Here is a 19,697-nt window from a genome sequence, read left to right as displayed (position 1 = left end):
GTGCTGAAGTCCAACAAATGCCCCCCTCTTACCAAGAAAAAGCAATTGAACTTATTTAAACAAACGTGCAAATACTCTTGAGTCTTTTTCCAGCAGCCCAGTCTACTAAAGCAGAGTAATTGAGGTGTGTTCTGAAATCATCTTTGCTTCCATAACCAATGTGCAGGAGCTCCCTGCATTTCTCTGAAGTGGCACATCCATGTGCAGTATTTATCACAAGTGATGACACTTGCCTAGTTCCCATGTCATTCTGATTGTGGCTGGTTTTGCCTTTCTGCAACCCCATTATTGCTGTAAGATTTAAAAGCTTTGGGGAGTTTTTCAGGATTTTCTGGTGCACTGATTACTCCACCCCTCCAAGAGGAAGGATCTCATAGTGTTCAGTATGACACTGGTTCAGACTTTAAATCAGCTTCTAACCTAATGTTAAGCAAGATGGGAGTCACCAATTCTTTTAAGGTCCAATGAAGGAAGGATTTACTGTGCCTTATCCTTTTCAGCTGTAGTTCCTGGCATTGGTTCAGCTACTGCAGGGTCTTGGACCAGTGTAATCTTCTGTATTTCTTGTTATCTCATTATGTTTTTCTTTTGCTGTGGCAAACCAATGTCTGCTCTTTTTATTCTCTTGTAAAGCCTATAATAAAAGAATGAAAGAATTGCCCATCTCCCAGGCTGGAGGAACTTTGCCAATCCTGCTGTAGGATATAATAAAACTTTCAGCCACCACATCACTGTCAATAAAACGGAGACAGCAGTTAAAAAAGTTCTGACAAGAATTTATTAATTTTTGGTTGAGAACAATGAAATGTGTCTGACCATGAAATGATGAGATTGCCATATTCTGTACATTCTAGAAATCTTTCCACTGTGTTGACAGAACCTGCAGTATAGAAGTTCAGGAGTGGGTGTCAGTTCACAGACTCTCAGCCAGTTCCAAGGATGGCTGCATGCCCAGATGAGATGAAGGCTCAGACTTGCTACTCTTCCTGTTTCTGTATGTTCACTCTTGCTGAAAACCTAATCAAGCTGTCTGACACCTGGCCCAGGAGGGCAGCACTAGGTGCTACCTTCCTGTATTAAGCTGGCTAGGAAGTTTTATTACCCAAAAGAAAAGAAAAAAAAAAAAATCTCAAGAAGCTATTTTGAGCTGAAAGCTGGAAGGAAAGAAGCTAGTCAAGCTGAGCCTTCTGTGCTTCTTTTCTGTCCATGCTGAAGGCTGAGAAAAGCCTCATTCAGAGTACCAGAACCTCTATACAACTGGGGGCAAATGGCAGTTGTGTGGTTACTGTAAAAATGCTGCTTTCTGGCAGGTGGCACAAAATGTAAGTGCATTTTGTGCAGGACACTTGCAGATGGGTGGATATTGACTGTGAATGGCATTTTGTGCGAAACACTTATTTTTAAAACCTTTTAATACTTTTATGATATAAGAAAGACATATAAAATCTCTCAAGTACTTTCCCCAAGCCTTCATTTCTTCATCCACTGGCAAAAAAAAATAAAATTCAAGTTTTCTAATCATCACTTGAGTTTGAGTTGTCAAATTCCTCCCAATACGATTCATTCATAACTTCTGGTGGAAACGGTGGAAACTCAAAGTCAAAATGATCCTTCATTTGGTCTGCATTGCATTTTGAGAGCCACTTCTCTGTTTCCATTAAATTAGGCCTGGGCAATGTGAGGACACAGGCAGCCATGCCAGAAATGCCATCCTCCAGCTGGGGTCCTTCCTCCCAACAGTCTCTCTCTGCATCATAAATGTGCACATAGTCCACCCGGATTCCCCTGTTGTGGGATCTGCCTCCCAGGACATAAATCCTGTTGTCTAAGACTGCAATGCCTGGCTCTCCATGTCCTGCAGGAAGTGGACATACATTTGTCCACTGATCAGTGCTTGGCTTATAGCAGGCAACCTGTAAAAGAAAAAAGAAAAGAGAGAAGGCAAAACTAGACTTGTATCCTTGGCCATCTTTTTATGCTTGGCCTTAAACTTGCAGGCTGGCCATAAGGTAAACTGTTTAGGAAGGAAGATCATCATTCTTCTGACAGTGTGTTGATAATGGAGACAGCATGTGACTGTCTAATGCAAGTACAATGCTCAGCAGAAAATTGTGCATAGTTGCCACATAGCTTTGAAATCACAATTCTGACCCTGCTGCTGGAGTAACAGCTGTATGTCATTCCAAAAATGTGTACAAAACTGAAAGAGATGGGGACACGTGCTAATATAAGCCCAGACATAACTGACCTGTTTGCATTAGAGAAGAAATGCTGGAACATACAAATATGACAAAGCTGCTGAGCTGCCTCTGTGCCATGTTGGAGAGCTTCAGATTTCATTGGGTACCTACTTGGCTAACTGCTTTCATTTGTAGGCACCTTCTTATCATTCAGACACACTCTTCAGCTAGATTTAATTCTGCCATCTCCACTGGCTCTAGAAAAACAGTTCGTTTTTGTGTCTTCTTTTCAAGTCTCTAGCAGTTCTAGAAGCTGGAATAAGGCTGAAGAGAATTCTCTCCAGATGTCCCTTACCATCAGATACTGTACATTTTAATTGCATTACACAACTGCCATCCAGTACCCCCAAGGAGGGGAATACACAGGAACTTACTGCATTTCTCTGCATTTCTTCTTTTCAAGTCTCTAGCAGTTCTAGAAGCTGGAACAAGGCTGAAGAGAATTCTCTCCAGATGTTCCTTGCCATAGTGTACATTTTAATTGCATTACACAACTGCCATCCAACATACTCCCAAGTAGGGGGAATATGCAGGAATTTAAAAGTAGGGGGAATATGCAGGCATTTACATCCTTAACAGCTCTGCCCTGCAATTACACATGGGTAATTCAAAAGTTCTCCACTTAGAAAAAGACAGCATAAAGCAAATTTAACTGATGTGCTGCTTACTGGGCATATGCATGCCAGTGAAGTTATCCATCAGAGATGTTTTAAAATTGATAAGAATTCCAAGTGCTAGAGCTTTAATGCTTTGTGGGTGAGACAAAGTGTTCAAGACAGACAACAGTGAATAAATCATTGCCAGTTCTGCAGGTGAGGGAGAGCTCATCTAGCTGAGCAGTTTTATTTGCATACTCAGTAGGACAAAGACATTACATCTAAGTGCCAGCATCCACAAGAAGCCAAGAAAAGACCCAGGTATTGCTGTATTGCACTAAATAGTTGATGTTATGTCACGTGGATTGTTATTCCCTTCTCCCATCACATGGTCTCTCCCCCATCCACCCCTGTGCCCCATAGCCCCTGCTTACCCCTCCTCAATGGTATCCCATTGGCTATGGTTCTCTTCCCCTGCCCCCGTTCCCTGGGGTATAAAAGTCCCCTGCAAGAGGGGAACCCTCTCTTTTCTACCTGGGGGGTCACCAGAGTCTGAGGTGTCCCTTCCCAGCTAACAAACAGGACACTGGTTCCCACGTGGAGAAGAGCGTTTCTCGTCCTTTGCTTTGTCCATGTAACACTGTGTGGGCCAGTGTGGGAGCCCAGAGCATCCCTCTGGCTGTCCAGGATGGCCAAGACCCCTGCCAGGGGGCTCAGGAGCCCTGGCACAGAGCCCAAAACACCTGTGGGTTTGATTATGACCCATGGAGCAAATCACCAACCTTAGATGAAGATCAGCAAGCCACAACAGTTTAGGTAGAATAATAGTGAAGTTATCATGGGGTGGAAAAGTAGATTTTGGGGTTTTGGTATGGGGGTTCAGGAGGCAAGATGGAGGGAACTGGGTGTGTCCAGCCTTTCTCCTTCTTCTTCTTGGCCTCCACCTTCTGCTGTGATGGTGGCACTTTGGGATTGGTTTAGAGTAGAAGCTCACTGTCTAACACAGGTGATGGGTATTGGAAAGGAATTGTAAACATTGTACAGGTAGTTTTTAGTACAAAGACATAACCCTGCCCTGGGGGCAGGCAGAGTGCCTGGAACTGTCCTGCTGGATGGACCTCAGCAGGGCAGGAGAAAATTTTTTATAGATGAGAAACAATGAACAACCTTGAGACTGAGAAATGAAGAGCCCTGAGTCCTTCTTCAAGCACCAGGCTGGGAAAAGAGACTCTTAACAACCTTGGGGTCACAGCGACCCAGAAAGGCCCCAAGAGGCCAGGGTCCATAGGTAGCCAGAGTGGACTCAAGAACAGCCCGAGAGGTGTGGATCTGACAGGGTGTGAGCTCTCTCACCTGGTGCACGTCCCTCCTGTAGCCCGAGTCGTTGTTGCTGCCCCCGATAACGTAGAGCTTGCCCAGCAGCGCGGCCATGCCGTGCCACGCCCGCCGGATGGGGCCGTCTGCCAGCACCTCCCAGCGGCCGCTCCTGGGGTCGTAGCACTGCAGCTCCTTCAGGTAATCCTCTCCCCTCCTGCCGCACGTGATGTACATCTTCCCATCCAGCGCCGCTCCCGCGTGCGCGTACACCTGCACGGCACAAGCACGGCAAAGCAACAGCTTCAGCTCTGCATCTGTGCGATTCTCCCGGTTTGCAAGCAGGGAATAGACGTGAAGGGAGTGATATTGTCATGAGTTATGCAGAGAGCAAAAGGAGAAAGGATTTTCTTATGGACAGCTCGCTCTAAGATATTATAATTGTGAATTTCTGAATGAAACACACTAGAATTTCTAAAGCTTCCAACAATGCAGCATTCTATGTCTTTATTGTTCCTTTATACTATAACTTCACTCCCTAATCTACTTGGAAACCTTTTGATTGGTGATTTTTCTTATACAAGCGGTGTTATCAGGAATGCAAGTTATTCTACTTAGTAGCACTCAGTTCAGGCTTTTTATATTTCCAGCAGTGACACACATTTATTATTTGTTTTATTAATAGCTTTAAGGATTAACACTATAAATGCAAGCAAAATCAACAAGAAGCAGTAAAAATAAGCATTTGACTGGAAAACGTAATTTACATATGCTATTATTTAATTTTCTTGTCATCGACAGAGTTTTACTGCTTTCCATCTGAATATCAGCGAATTAAAAGTTACACCTGAGAAAAACATCTAGCAAGCTTAAACCAGGAATTGGGGGACTGTGGTAGTGTGTGTGGCTAATGCACTCCTTACCTCCTTCTTCAGAGGTGTCACATATTCCCAAGTGTTGGTTTTAGGGTCATACCTCTCCACTTCCCTCAGGTCTTCATGGTAATCTCGGCCTGCGACGGCATAAATATAGTTGTCCACGACACAAACACTGAAGTCAGCGTGCTCTTGCAGCAGGGATTCGATCTTGAACCATCTGTTGTGTCGTGGGTCATACCTTGTAAAAGAATGGATCAAAGAAAGTTATTCCTGCAGCTGCAGAATCACTGCAGGAGTACCAGACAGCTCCGTGGATGTGGGTTACTGCACTGGCTTCAGCTGAAATTGAGCTCATCTCTAAGTGATGTGAAATTTGGCCTTGTCAGCATTTTATTATTAGCAAAGTTGTTTTGTTCTATTTATAGAAGATGTAGTTTGGCTGACATAATCATGCTATCAAAGCCTAGGTTTTCCATTATCTTGTACACTGCTGTCAGGTTACATATCACAATCTCTGTTTGCACAAAGCCATTCTACAAGGTAACACAGTCTAAAAATAGCACAAAGACTCAATCTGGATCTTCTAGAATGCAAGAAGGGCATAAATATGTGGTGGGTTCTTTGATTCTTTTCCCCAAATATCTGCTGCTCAAAGTGAATCTCATTCACTTTCATGTCAAACTATCTCTCTCATCTGGAAATTTTAGTTACAGAGAATTGAAACTATGCATGCCATAAAATAAGAGCAACTCAGCTAAGACTTGTAAAACTGAGCACAATATAAAACCAAAAGGGTTTATATCTGGTTTTGCAATGTAATGGGCATGAAGGTCTAAACCTGCTCCTCTGTCCTGCTCTTCCCTGTCACACAGTAAAATAAAAGGACTCTGGAATGCTGCTATTGTGCACACAGATTCTTGAAAATCTGTTAGTAATAGCATTTTCTTGAAAAACCTTTTGTACTGGGACAAAAACTACACATAGAAGACTTCCAGAAAACGCTAGTTAGAGAACAACATCTAGACAGCCTAGAGTTCAGGCTCATTACTGCTTCCCACACCTTTAATACTTCCCTCCTGCACCAAGGCAGAAAGAAGCACAAGTAATACTCTTGAATGAGTAGCTGTTTCTACACTGTCTGGCTCAGCTTTGTCTCACAAGCACTGCTGGGAGCTTCCTGTTACTATGAAGCTCATGAAATGAAGCTCATTTCTTGTGTTTTCTTTCAGTGAGGCTCCTGCTCAGCTCCTGATCTTTTGGCTGGCAAGTGTACTGACTGTCTGCTGGCTTACTGACTCAGAAATGGGCAACAGGCTGGCAATAAAATTAATAGCAGGATTATCCTTTTCTTACCTCCAACACCTGCTCTCTGCTCGAAAACCCCTTTCATTGTTGTCTCCACCAATTAAATAGACAAAATTATTGAGAACAGCAATCCCTTGGTTGGACATTCTGGGGGCTAGTGCAGCTGTAAAGTGCCTCCACTCCCCCAGCGAGGGGTCCAGATACTTGGCTTCATCACTGAGGACAATGGATGGAGTAGAATACATCCCTCCAAATCCCACTACACACTGGAACTCTGATCTCAGCTGTGACTTGGAGCTCTGAAGCATTGGCTGAAGACATTCATTCTTGTGGTACATTAATGCATCTGCAACTGCATCTTTTAAAGGACATGGAATTAATTTGTCATGAAGTCTTTGCAGGGTCTGGAATTCCATCAGAGGAAAACGAACTGTCTCAAGTAGTTTAAGGGGCTCCATCAGGGAGACCTGTTTTGTTTCCAGTTCCTCTGGAGAATAATGATAAAAAACTGCCCCATCATAAACTTCAGACTCATGGTTAACCTCCAAACGGTTGCTGCTGAGGAGGGAGTAGACCTTCTGCAGGGGCAGCTGTCGGTACACCTGTGTCCTTGAGAAGGCTGTGAAGTTCTTCAGAATGTAGGAGTCCAGCTGCTCACTCAAATGCTTTAAGTCATAGTGGTCAGCTAGTCTGTACACATCAAGGATGTTCTCTTTATCTACCCAGGACATGAGGAAATCACAACAGAACTTAATGACTTCTGGAATCTGTAAGAGAGAGAGGTTTTTCATTTCAGACACCACCTGCCCCACACTTGAGAGAGGGGACTGAAGCCTGAGATGACTGTGAGGAAATTGTCCATGAAATGGCTGCTGAGCACTCTCCTCACAGTCTGAGCACCACAGTCACTTGTGCCCTATTCACCCTTCCCCAGAGAAACAACTCAGCACGGGTATGTGGATGAATATAACACAGCTCTTGTAGCCATGCTCTGCTGCAAGGCTCAGCTGGGCCTCAGGTGCAGCAGCAATGTGCCTTCAGGACATGTGGGGCCCTGGGCACTGCCTGCTCTGCTGCCTGCCTGGGAGCAGCCAGGAAAACACACCCAGGACATGGTGATACAGTCACTCTCTGCTTGTTCTTCCAGAGCACTATAGACATGCTATATCAAAGATTGTATCTGTAACAAATATTTCACTCAAGAGCATAGGAAGCCATTGGAAAGGAAAATGAATATTTACTATTGTCTTTTGAAAGCAATTTGAAGTTGTATCTGGCAGGAGGAACAAAGAACTAACTGCTGTCCAGGAGCCCCTCTGCTAACAAAGTGTGTAAAAACCAACCAAAGCAAGCACTCACAAAGTTTAGGATTTAGTACCAAAGCCTTGTGCAGCAGTTAGCTGCAGGGGAAATTAGAGAAAAAAAAAACTTGTCTTAAAAGCACATGAACCCTGCACTTAGTGCAAACCATAGTGGCAGGATTTCCTGTAGTGATGGGGTCAGGAGAGGCCATGTGGACTCACCTTGAGCAGCACAACAATTTCTGAGCAGCAAACCCTATTCCTAACCATAGGCCAGGGATTTTCTGTTTCAGGGAAGCTTTCACAATCACCTCAGTGAAAGTGAATGCTATATAAAATACTCCTCTAGATTAAATGAGTAATGTTTTAACAAATGAAACCATTGGCCAAATGAGATGTTAAGGACCCATTCATTGTTCCTAGCCTCCCACAGTTACTTCCAGTAGATACAGCATCCCAGAAATCCTTCTTATCATGCCCATGCTCCTGCTCACCTCTTAACCCTCCCTCTAACCAGATATCCATGTTTTCTGTTTCTTTCATCATTGCTTTTGTTTCTTGTTTCTTTTTTGTCACATCTCCCAGGACCTCACCTGAAGCTGACAGGCTGCAGCTAAGGTTTCCTGTACACTGTTCACACTGAGTTCCAGCTCAGAAGTGTAAATGAAGTTCAAGATTTTACACATTGCATTGTAGGAGATGCCATGAATATGAACTTCTTCTTGTTCCATCTCTCTCAATCCTCCTGCAAACATTCCTCTGCAAAACAGACAATGGCACATGCTATGGCAGACTTGCATTGAAGCTATTTCCAGTTTGCTCATCTTATGTTGTCCTGGGAACATAAAAAATATTTGGAAATACAAAAAGCAAGCTAGACACTTTAATGTGATTACCTCTTCTCCAAGTTAAGAGTACAGGCCTTTAGGACCTAAGAAAGTAACACTTCATTGTGCAGGAAAACAGTAGGGGCAAGCTAGAAGGGACAGTTCCCAGGTGAAGGATTTAAATACCCACCCAGTATCTATGGGTAGTCAATGGTCAAAGGCAGATACTCTGGGTGTGGGGGAAGAGGAAACACAGAAGAACTCAGGACAGTGGGAATTTTATTCCAAGGTAGAGCAGTTCTTCCTTCAGTTAGAAATTTGTCTGGATTGACTTGGGTGTTTGCTCTATGAAAACAAAGGAACTGCTCATCAAATTGCCTGGTTTAATGGCCACTGAGTCACCCTACAGGCACACAGCAGTGACCCAGCTCCACTGAGTTTTTGCGTATTATGAAATGATCACCACCACAGGCAAAGTCTTATAATGCTAAGGATATGTTAAAAGCCTCTTAGAGTGCACTTAAGCAGAAGACACCAGTTCAGATAGGCTCTTCTCTTTATAAACCTCCAAGTATCACAGTGAATTTAGTGGAGGTAAGCTCAGTGTGCAGGAACAAGAGCTTTATTTCTGCAGAGAAATAACAGAGAGATGAATAAAGCCTTAGTTAGTATTTTGAAACAGCCTGTCACTCTTGTGCTGAGAATGACACAGGAACAGGCAGGAGGCAGTACTGCAGAAAGAGCAAAAGAAGGCTAATTAATTACTTTATTATACTATATTACCTTATGTTACATTACATCTAAACTGAACCTGCCAAGCACACAACTGCACAGAATCAGTCCTGACACACACACACACACCTGGCCCTGACAGGCCAAGGAAACAAAACCATCACTTTGGGTAAACAATCTCCATGTTGCATTCTACTTTAGCACAAACACAGGCACAGCAAATGAGATAAGAATTGTTTTGATCATTCTCTGAGGTTCAGAGAATGTGAATCTCAGAAATATTATTGGGAAGATGGCCTTGCTTTTCTCTGTGAGGAGAAATGTGGCTACAACAGCCTCAGCTCCATCTTACAGGTCTGATTTTCCATTCACAAGGAGTCTGCCCAGCCAGAAGCTTTGGATGTCCCAGCTGTGACTAACAGCCAGCCATGTGCCTGTTACTGTGATATTTTATGAAAAATCCCTTCACCAGGGTTTTTCTCCTGAGAAGCTTCAACTTTTCCATGTTTTGCTACTTTGGAATGTGCTTTGGAGAATTGTTTACCCAGCATGTGAATTGTTTTTACTTAATAACCAATCCCAGCCTTACTGTGTCAGACTCTCTAGTCAGTCAGGAGTTTTTATTATTCATTCTTGTCTAGCCTTCTGATGTCTCCTTTCTCTTTCTTTAGTATAGTTTTAATATATCATTTTCTTTTAATATAATATCATAAAATAATAAATCAGCCTTCTGAGAACCTGGAGTCAATCCTCATCTCTCACCTCATCCTAAGACCCACAACAACACCACAACACGTGCCCATTGCTGCTGCGTGTTGCTCTAGGACATGAAATAAAACAACAGGAACTGTCACAGACATATTTTATGAAAATGCTTTTTGCTAGGATTTTTCTCCTGAGAAGCTGAGAGGCCTCAGAAACAAAATGTAAACAATAATTATCTGCTGTTGTGGAATGCAACAAGTGCATCTTTGATTGGTCTCATGTGGTTGTTTCTAATTAGTGGCCAATCACAGTCAGCTGGCTCAGACTCTCTGAGAGTCACGAGCTTTTGTTATCATTCCTTTCTATTCCTTACTAGCCTTCTGATGAAAACCTTTCTTCTATTGTTTTAATAAGTTTTAATATATCATCTTCTTTTAATATAATATATATCATAAAATAATAAATCAACCTTCTGAAACATAGAGTCAAGATTCTCATCTCTTCCCTCGTCCTAAGGGAGATCAGCCCTGTGGCACTGCAAACACCACCACAGCGGACACTGGACCTTCTAAGGTAAAAAAGAGGGTGTTTAATTTCAGACTCCAACATTTCTTCATTTCCAAAAGTGGACTGGAGGACAGTGCCACCTCTCCAATGACCCTGGACAAACCAAGTCTATCAAATTTCTCTTCCTCCATAAAAGAATGCAAACCAATGAGTTATTTACAGAAAGCGCCTGAGAAAGTTCCTTACAAGAACGTAAACATCAGAAAAACTTGAAGAACCAGGGTGAGAGCAGCATACCTGAAGTAGTCACAGGAAGCAGCCAGGAGGATGCGATGAGCCTCGATGGGTTTGTCCTCCACCACCAACACCACATCGAAGAGGATGCTGCTGTCCCGGAGCGACACCAGCCCGCTGAGCAGCGCCTGCGAGTGCTCCGCGCTGCGGTACGTGCTGCTGCTGCTGCTGCTGCTGCTGCTGCGCTGCTGCGCCGGCGGCTCCAGGCCGCCTCCGTGGGCCTGAGTCAGCTCCTGCTCCTCAGCCATCCCAGGCACAAATGCTCAGCCGGCAGCTGCAGCAGAATGAAATCTGTGAGACAACAGAATCGGCAAAGGGTTGTGCTTTTTGCTTCACAAACGGTGCTCTGATCCTTGCCCGTCACAGAAAACAAAGCGACTCTTCAGGCAATGGAGAGACAGTTCTGTCCTGGACAAACGATTCCAAATTATACTGAAAACACACACATGGACATCAGCACATCGAAGTGGTACAATAAGGCTTTCCAAAAACAGGTATTCTGACTCCTGGGTTTTCACACCAATATCACAGTATGTGCCACATGGGTATTTGTTTTTCTCAGCAAGAATTTCACTTCCCAATCCATTACCAAAACCCCTTGTTTCTTTTGTATTTCTGCATCATCTGCCACAAAAAATGGACCAAAATTTTGCCAAATTCCAAATTGCCTGCTATTCTCAAGTAGCTTTCCTGCAATATAAACTGCACCTTCCATCTTTCTCTTAATATTTTACCACAGAATCTCCTCTCTCCTCTCTCTCCCTGTGTTTGCTTTTTGCATTTTTTGTAGCTAAGCACATTTCCAACCTTAATTGTGCAAAATTACTGTACGAAACTGTAGGCTTCAAAGTGAGTTTCATTATTTTGGCATTTTCAAGCTAGCATGTATATGGAATATTAATCCCAATATTTCTGGGTGGGACGTGCCTGGCCCCGTCTGACCCTTGCTGCCTGACCAAAGGCAGCAGCTGTGGTTTCACCTCAGAGACACCTTTGGCTGGCTGGATGCTGCAGCTGGGCACTCAGAACAAATCCAGGCATAGCAGGAACTCAGTTTACCTCTGGTGAAGAGAAAAGGAGATGATTCTATCGTAGAGTTTTATTCCAGGATGACAGACCTCTGAATCTCGTACCAGCTCCCAACAGAATCCAGACCGCATGGTCCCGTCTGGTTTTAACCCCGGGGACAGGGGGAGGGAAGGGACAGGTGAAGACCAACCAGGTGTGAGGAGGGGAAGGCTCAGGGAATAAAGACACTGGGACAGGCCAATGAGCCCGGACCTGAGGGCATCTTTTGAAATTCTGCCAACCACACCAGACCCTGCTGGAATGTTGAGATTGATGGGCAGCTCAGCAGGAGGGCACAGGGGGAGGGCAAAGGAGAGGTTGGCACACCTGGGGGGTTGGGAGAGGTGAAACAGGAAATGGCCTCACACTGCAACAAGCATGCACAGCTGCTTTCCACTTCATGTGACTCTCTGCAGAGAGGAGGTATTTCCTCCAGAATGGGCACTGTCCAAGGCTATCCTGTACCTATTTCTAGGACTGCCACTGATACACTGGGAAGGTCCCCTATGGCACATGGGAAACACCTGTAAAAAGCTATCTGCAAGTGATTGTGTTTCATGTCTATGGTTAAGCAATCAAAATCTCATGAGTGCTCTTCTACCATCCTGTAATTTACCCTGTCCATTGTCTTTGAAGAATGTCAGAAGTTGTGGCAGTCAGGGCTTATAGACTCTATCCAGTTGTCAGCAGGCATTAAAAAAACACCCCCCATTAGCAAAAGGAAGTAAGTGAGCTGATGTGGCTGCTGACACACTCAGAAGATCCTCTCTTCAGCAGCCTGGGAAATAGCTTAGTGCCACAAGGGATCATCACAAGGGGTTAGCAGCAGTCAGGGAAGCAGAAGAGAACAAACCCAGCAAATCCAAACAAAGAGTGAAGAAATGGAACCATTGTTTCATTGTGCCAGCCATAGACAGGGAGGGCAGCACTGCAGATCTCAAAACACTGCAGGTATTCTGGGTATGGCAGTGAGGAAGGAGCTGCCCAGATGATAACAAGAAATATGTTAAGAATTATTGTTCTGCCTGAGGAAGTTACCCTACACTGCCCAAAACAAAAGGAAGGTGAATGGGATGGAAAATACCCTGAGAAAGTGAATTAATGTTTATCTGCTCTTTGCCAGCAAAACCAAGAGAGCAGCTGAGAAGAGCAGCTCTGACAAAACAGCCTTCTGGGGAGCACTCAGGTCGATTAGAGAGGGAAAACTATCCATCATCAGCTGGAGAGATGAGTAATGGCTTATTTTTCATGACAGGTTGATGCTTTTCCTAGAAATCAAATGAAAGCAGACAAAACATTAGTGTATCATTGCATTTGCTCCTGGGGAATACTAAGAGTGATGGATTGAGGCAAGGGAAATAATGTAGTAAGAAAGGCAAGTGAAAGTGAGTGTTACATGATGTTGATCAGAAATTTCCCATTTCACTAAAAGGAAATAAATGCAGCAAAACCAAAGGAGGGTGACATATGGTCCAAACGAGGAACTGATTAAGATTAACTCTGTTAATGTGGTTTAATGTGGTTAAAGCTCCAAACCAGGTTTTATCTTTTCCTCTTCTTAGAGAGCTGTATCAAAAGAAGTCCCTATGGAAGTAAAATTACTGTATCAAAAAGCAGAAGTAAAAGCAACAAATTAACTCTTTTCTGAATCCAAGCACATTTCAGGACTAGGGGGACCTTTGACACAACCTCATGTCATATACTGCAGTCATTGGTGGGAGAGAGGCCAAGGCAAGGGAAGTGAGAGATAAAACTACAAGGGCCACTGAAGCCCTGAAATAAGTGTTAGAAAATAAATGTATTGTAGGAGAAGCAGGTTACAGACAGAGATACATACAGGGTAGAGTGGGAAACCCACATAATGATGCAGGCCTTTATTTATTTGTTTAATATGACTGTAGATAGTAACTGTTCAGAATATATTCTCTATCCGAATAATCTGAAAAAAATAACAAAAAGAGGGTGAAGCTTTCAGCAAGTAAAGCCCCAGAAGAGATCTGATCTTACAAACGTGGTAACTGGAAGCAGGAAGATTAAATGGTACTATGAAAGAGAGAAGATAGAAATACATTAAAAGGATAAATTATTTAGTGATTCTGTAGCCAGTATGAGCATTAGTATCTGAATACCTCTCAGTGACAAGTGGGGGCTGTCTGCAGATCTGCAGGGAGTTTATCTCACACTTAGTTGGAGTAGATACAGACTTCCATTATGCCACAACCATTACCAAGAGCTGAACAAACCAGCTCTGCTGTGACCACCCAGTGTGGGCAAGAGGAGGTGCTGGGAGTGCAGCTGAACCATCCTCCACAGCTGATTTTTGGCTGGTTAACAGCTGAACCTACAAATGTTTTGCTACGCTCTCTTTTCTGAATTCTGGCAGTCCTGACCTCCTGTTTCCAACTCCTGTCCCTGGGCTGTACCTCAGCTGTCACTGGTGAGCTGGACTGTCCCTCAGGGTGGTCACTCATGCTTGTACATCATCCTAAGGAACTGCTCCCAGCCTAAAAAATGAAAGGTGAACATTTGTAGTATTAATTTACAAAGTCTGACTGACAGATATGGTTAAGTCAAGTCTTCCTTGAGCCAAAAGCCTCTTAACTCTTGCCCAGGTAGTCTGAGGAGCTGTTAGAAAAGAGGTGTGAGCCCAAGGAGGGCAGAGACCACGGGCTGGCTGTGGGGGATGTGGCCAGCAGGATTCCCTCAGCTCAGTGTGCTCAGCTCTGCAGCAGCTGCACCAGGAGCAGCTGCTCAGGCAGGGTTAGTGGGGTTGTGCTGTGGGCTTCTTTCAAAGAGAAGTGGGATGGATTTGGGTTTTCTGGATTAAATGCAGTGTGTTTGCTGAGTTGATTGATCATTTTGTGTATTTCTTTGGGTATTGTTCTAAATGCTGATTACAAAATTGCTGAGGAGGGATGTTGCTGTTAGCACAGAACTCTGCTTCTCAAACTGTGTGGTCTGACCAGTGTGCTTTGTGCCTTTGTTGCTGTCTAAAAATCTATTTTGTCTAATCTTTATTAAAAAAAAAAAAAACCAAAACAACCCAAAGCTGCCTAAATGTAATATAAGCAAGACAGTTCTGGATAGAGAGCCAGAACAGGTTTGTTCCTCCATCCTGAGCTTCTCTACTGTCAGCTTCTTGCTCATAGGATGTACCTAAGGCTTCTCTGCTCTTGTATTTCTGGTATTGTGAAAACAGCTCTGTGACTGAGACAAGCTCTTAGAAATTTGAGTAATATGTTTTCTTTCCCTTGTCTTCTTGAGAAAGTTTCTCAGTACTGGTCAGCTGTTAGCAGTGGGCTTCAGTGGCTGAGTACTGCAGAACTAACCCTGCAGGTGGCAAATATGAGGAATTCTTTGAGTTCAACGTGCTTCTTTAACAGCAGCAAAGGTAAGAAGTATTGTCTCATGTGCTGTGGGAGGTTGTCTGCAGAAACAGGGAAATCCTTGTTCTGACCACTTTGAAATTGCAGAGAAAATCAGGCTAGACATGTTGTTTGCTGGCTGCACAATGTCTTTGAGCCTGCAGTTGTGTTAGTTTGTATTTGTATTTTAGAGGATGTGGGTTCATGTAGTGATTAATTTTAAGGTGTTACAACTTAGTTTCCAGTACATAAAGTACATGGGATCAGTAATTGTATGTGCATGGCTGCAGGCAAGTGTAGAAAGGTGTTGACTGTTTGGTCACTTTGAATCAAGGAGTTAAAAAAACTACAACAGCCAAAAAAATCCCCCATAAATGGAAAAACCCTCAGGGGTACCTAGAAACACAAGACTGCTCTTTTTCAGTGGACTGAAATCTTCTACATTCTGTGTCTGGATTCCATCTGGGAACCAAGAGAAGGCAGCCATGCCTTGCAATGGAGGGAGCAAAGAACTTGAGTGCTCCCTTCTCTTTCCTGCATTATACACAAAGTTCACTGTGTCACCAGTGGTCCCTGGTAAAAAGCTATGGACACAGTGAAAGCCAAATGATAACTCTGTGGTTGTCTTGTATTCAAATTCTACAACATGCTTCTGCAGATTACTGGCATGAAGAAAAGTAGAGGTCTTAGGCTTCTGATGATTCAGCTGAAATAATTCATTAACTACCCATTAAAAGAGTCATGGTAATTTTTAAAAATAAAACCCCCTCTCTGATCAACAACAGAATACTTGCCTTCATAATAAAGGTATGTGGGTTATGACTGAGGAAGTTGGCACTGGGACAGGAGGAATTTAGGGAATGCAAAATGGTGAGAAACTGCTTTGCTCTTGTGCTCAGTAAAAATCCTTATCCTTTTAAGAACACCAGGTCTAGGAATGGAGTAACTCAACTACAAGCAGAGGGGAAGGGGAAAGTTAAAGGTGTGGCAAAATAGATAAAGTAGAGAAAAATGCAATGTCTGTCCTAAGGATATTTTTCAGCACAGATCCATTGTCACACATGGTGTTCCTGTGCTGCCATTACAGGAATTAACTCAGTCTCTCTTTTCTGGGAGGGATGCTGTGCTCTATGTGGTATAGATCATTTCCAGTGCTGAAGCCTGTTGTTGGTGTGTGAGGTATGATACACACCTAGCCAGGTATTCACCCCTTGTTGAGCAGCAGCCAGCTCACAGAGATGCCTCTAATGTCAGGTGTATGTGTGGCTTTGGGGGTGTCTTCTTGTAAAGTTGTGCTGACAGCCTTGATTCCCTCCTGTAGAGAAATGGCTGGATGCAGGCAGGATTATCCAAGTTAGTTTCTATGGAAACTCAGACATTTTTGTATTCAGGAGCTGGTGGCTGTCAGTTACATCACTACAAAGAGGTGTTTTACGCACACAGTGATATTTTCTTGTGCATCAGCTGTGCCCAAAATAAACTCAGGCTTGCTGGTGTCAGGTATCCAAATCTGTTGAGCTCACTGCCATATGGACAGGTGGCTCCAGCTTGGTGGGGGTCCCTTGCTTTCTTAGAAGTGTGGAATTATTTACACTGAAAAAGAAACTTGGGAGGTCTCTAGTCCAATCTGCTCAAAGCAGGGAAACCTTCAAAATCAGGTCAGGATGTGGAGAGCCTTGTCTAGTCAAGTGCAGAATCTCCATCCTTGTCAGTAGTCAGAAAGCTGATTGTTTAACCAGCAGATTTAGTTTCTTCTTTAGCTGTGTGAATTTTTTCCCTGCAATTTGTGACACTTGCCTCTCATCCCTGGCATGCTGCACCACAAGGGAGAGTTTGGCTCTACATTGTCCTGTGCCCATTAGGTAGCTTAAAAAACGTCAGCTGGCTCTGCCCTTATTCTTTTTGCCCTGAACAAAACCCAGTGTTCTTGCTTTGCAGGTGCTTGTACCTTCTTGTAAGTGCTCCTGCCCTGTACAGCTCCTCCTCTGAATTCTCAGCTTTTTCTTTCAGTAGAGACCTCAAAACTGGGCAACTTTTTGGGATTATGAGTGCTTAACAGAGTGGGAAATAATAATTCACATCACCTACTGGCTGTATTCTTGCTGACACAGCCCAGAATGAAGCTGAATCCCACTGGAGAAATCACATTCAACTAGCTGCCTGTCAGGACCCCCAGTCTCTCCTTCCAAAGCTGCCTTGCAGCCAGGCTTGTCTCCTGCCTGCTGTGATATCTGGAGTTCCTCTCACCCAGCATGACTTTGCTTTTGCTGTTAAAAGTGATGTAGTTCCTCTTGGCTGACACAGAACAGCCAGTGTGGTGTGCTGGTTGGGATCCAAACACATCAGGCACTTAAACATTTGACTGCATTGGAAGAATTTGAAAATCTGGGCCCTGAGGCTGCCCACACCTTCCTCTCTCCCTAGGGAGTAACAAGGATTAGGATTTAAAGCAGGTTTCAAGCCTGACAAGACAAGCTGCAGGAGCAAAGTGCTGAGCCCTGGGGGATCTGCAGGCAGGACCCAGCTGTGGAGCAGAGCTTTGACAGGGCAGAGAACACACAAACACACATCAGCTAACTCAGGGAGTGAGCAGGAAGGGAGGCAGCTGGTGCCTGCCAAAATAGTTGGGAAAACAAATGTGATGCCACAAACAATGTAAAATGAAAAGCAAAACTATTGTTCATTCTGACTGGAGTGGAAATAGAATAATTCACCAACTGTGTGATAATGTGTAATAGGCACTTGCTACAGAGAAACCAACTGAGTTCATGTTATGTGTAGATAAAACTTAAGCCAGTTTCATGTTTTTGCAAGGAAAAGGGAAGGCAGAAGCTTTTATCAGTAATTCTTCTTTCAGAATCCCTTTATGCATTCACAAATGTGCAAAAAAAATATTCTCAAATACTCAATTTCAGGAACCTTCTACAAATACAAGGAACATCCCAAACAACTCCTTTTGAATGAAGTCCCCACAAAAAGAAAGAAAGAAAGGAGGATATCTGGTATTATACCATATCTCAGCATTATTTTTGAGCACTCAAATGATGATGTGCCTTTGCCTGGTCTGTACACACAGTCCTCCATTACCTCACTAATGGAAATAAGCAGAAACACACTCTGAATTGACTTTCTGAGCCATGCAAATGATGCTGTCTCACAAATGCTGGCATTCGTTCCTTTCAGCAAACACCTGGGGGGTTTTGCTTTTTTTTCCCTCCCAAACCCATTACAAGTTATTTCTAAGACATATCCAGAATAAAGCACCACATTTGAAATGTATATGACAACACCACCATAGAGTATATCTATATTTAAATAAATGGATATTTAAAAATATTTTTTCCTCCAGTGAATAATTTTTTTAAATTTAAATTTTTTTTTCCTCCCTGAAGATACAGATAAGGTAAAACACTCAAATTAGAAAGCCCATGTTCTTTTGGTTGTACTAACAACCTAAAGAACATGAGCCTTCTAATTCGAGTGTTTTATCTTAGTTGTATCTTCAGTGTTGCAACTTAGCCACATTCATAGAACTGTAATGTTTTCTGTTGTGTAATTCATATATTAGCAATCTGCTCAAAGAATTTTGAGAACCTCAGGTAGCTGCCAAGACTTCAACCTGATTTAAGTAAATCACGTCATGGCTTTTTAAGTATTCTAAAAAACAAGGAGGAAAAAAGTTAGAAAGTAATTATTTCTATGCCAAACACAACACTTAAGTGACCCGGAAGAGAGCAAGGGCCTCTTCCAGCATTTCCAGCTCCAGTTCCTCATGAACATGAATTTGTTCACATTATTCACCACATGAATTTTGTCCTGGCAGGCGTCCGTGGGGTTCTGACCCATGGCTTGGGCATTTCTCGGCAGTGCCAGAGAACGAGCAGTGTTCCCTCCGGGGGAAGGTGACCTGGCACTGCTCACCCCTCCCCGAGGCAGCTGGCTCGGGACCCGCCCTGAGGAGCGGGTCAAAGCCAGCTCGAGCCCAGGCACGGTTTTACTTCCTCCTGCCGGGCTGCCATTGCCCTTGCAGGGGCTGACACCCGCCGTGCTCGCCCCTCGGAGCGGGCAGCGCTGCCCGGTACCGGGGCCGGCCCTCCCCCTGCCGGGGCTGGGGGGCCCGGGCGGGTCGCGCCGCCGGCTGCAGCCCCCGCCGTGGGGCTCCCTCCCTGCCCCGGTGCCCACGGGCAGCCCTGAGGCGGGGGCCGCGGCCTCGGCCGGGGGTCGGGCCGGGACACGCTCCCACGCGCGGCTCCCCGGGAATGGCAGCACCGGTGCCGCCGGCAGGGGAGCGGCCCGGCCGGGGCCCGCGCTCCCTCGCCCCCGCCGCAGCACCTACCGAGAGCGGCGGCGGCGCCTCCGCCTTTATGTGCGACCCGGAACACACCGGGCGAGGGAGGGGCGGCTGCGGCCGGAACCGGGGCGGGCGGCGTGGGCGGCCCCGGCACGGCCCAGGCAGGTGCTGCTGCTGTGCCCGGTGAGCGTCGGGCCGGTCACGGCCGCGGGGAACGCGGGGCTGCCGCGGCTGCCACCCTCGGGGCCAACGCGGGGCACGCCCGGGCCACCAC

The 19,697-nt window shown here is 44.6% G+C and overlaps 1 protein-coding gene across 2 annotated transcripts; it reads right to left on the bottom strand.

Annotated features, from left to right (window-relative positions):
• Window positions 1–755: 755 nt before the first annotated feature.
• KLHL22 (kelch like family member 22) lies at window positions 756–19,697 on the bottom strand. 2 transcript variants are annotated; one of them, XM_054645831.2, is made up of 7 exons: window positions 19,469–19,697; window positions 10,703–10,990; window positions 8,228–8,393; window positions 6,382–7,100; window positions 5,074–5,266; window positions 4,190–4,423; window positions 756–1,913 (listed from the first exon to the last, which is right to left on the bottom strand). In XM_054645831.2, exons 2-7 carry the CDS (start codon window positions 10,945–10,947, stop codon window positions 1,515–1,517), a joined length of 1,956 nt encoding a protein of 651 aa, XP_054501806.1. In that variant the 5' UTR covers window positions 10,948–10,990; window positions 19,469–19,697; the 3' UTR covers window positions 756–1,514. The 2 variants fall into 2 exon arrangements, with proteins under 2 accessions (XP_054501806.1, XP_054501805.1); XM_054645830.2 differs by having other exon boundaries at window positions 10,703–10,973; window positions 19,469–19,629.

Source organism: Agelaius phoeniceus, chromosome 18 (genome assembly GCF_051311805.1).
Source record: "Agelaius phoeniceus isolate bAgePho1 chromosome 18, bAgePho1.hap1, whole genome shotgun sequence".
Taxonomy (NCBI): Eukaryota; Metazoa; Chordata; class Aves; order Passeriformes; family Icteridae; genus Agelaius; species Agelaius phoeniceus.
The sequence above is the reverse complement of the archived record's forward strand: the minus strand, read 5'-3'. Positions and strand labels throughout refer to the sequence as shown.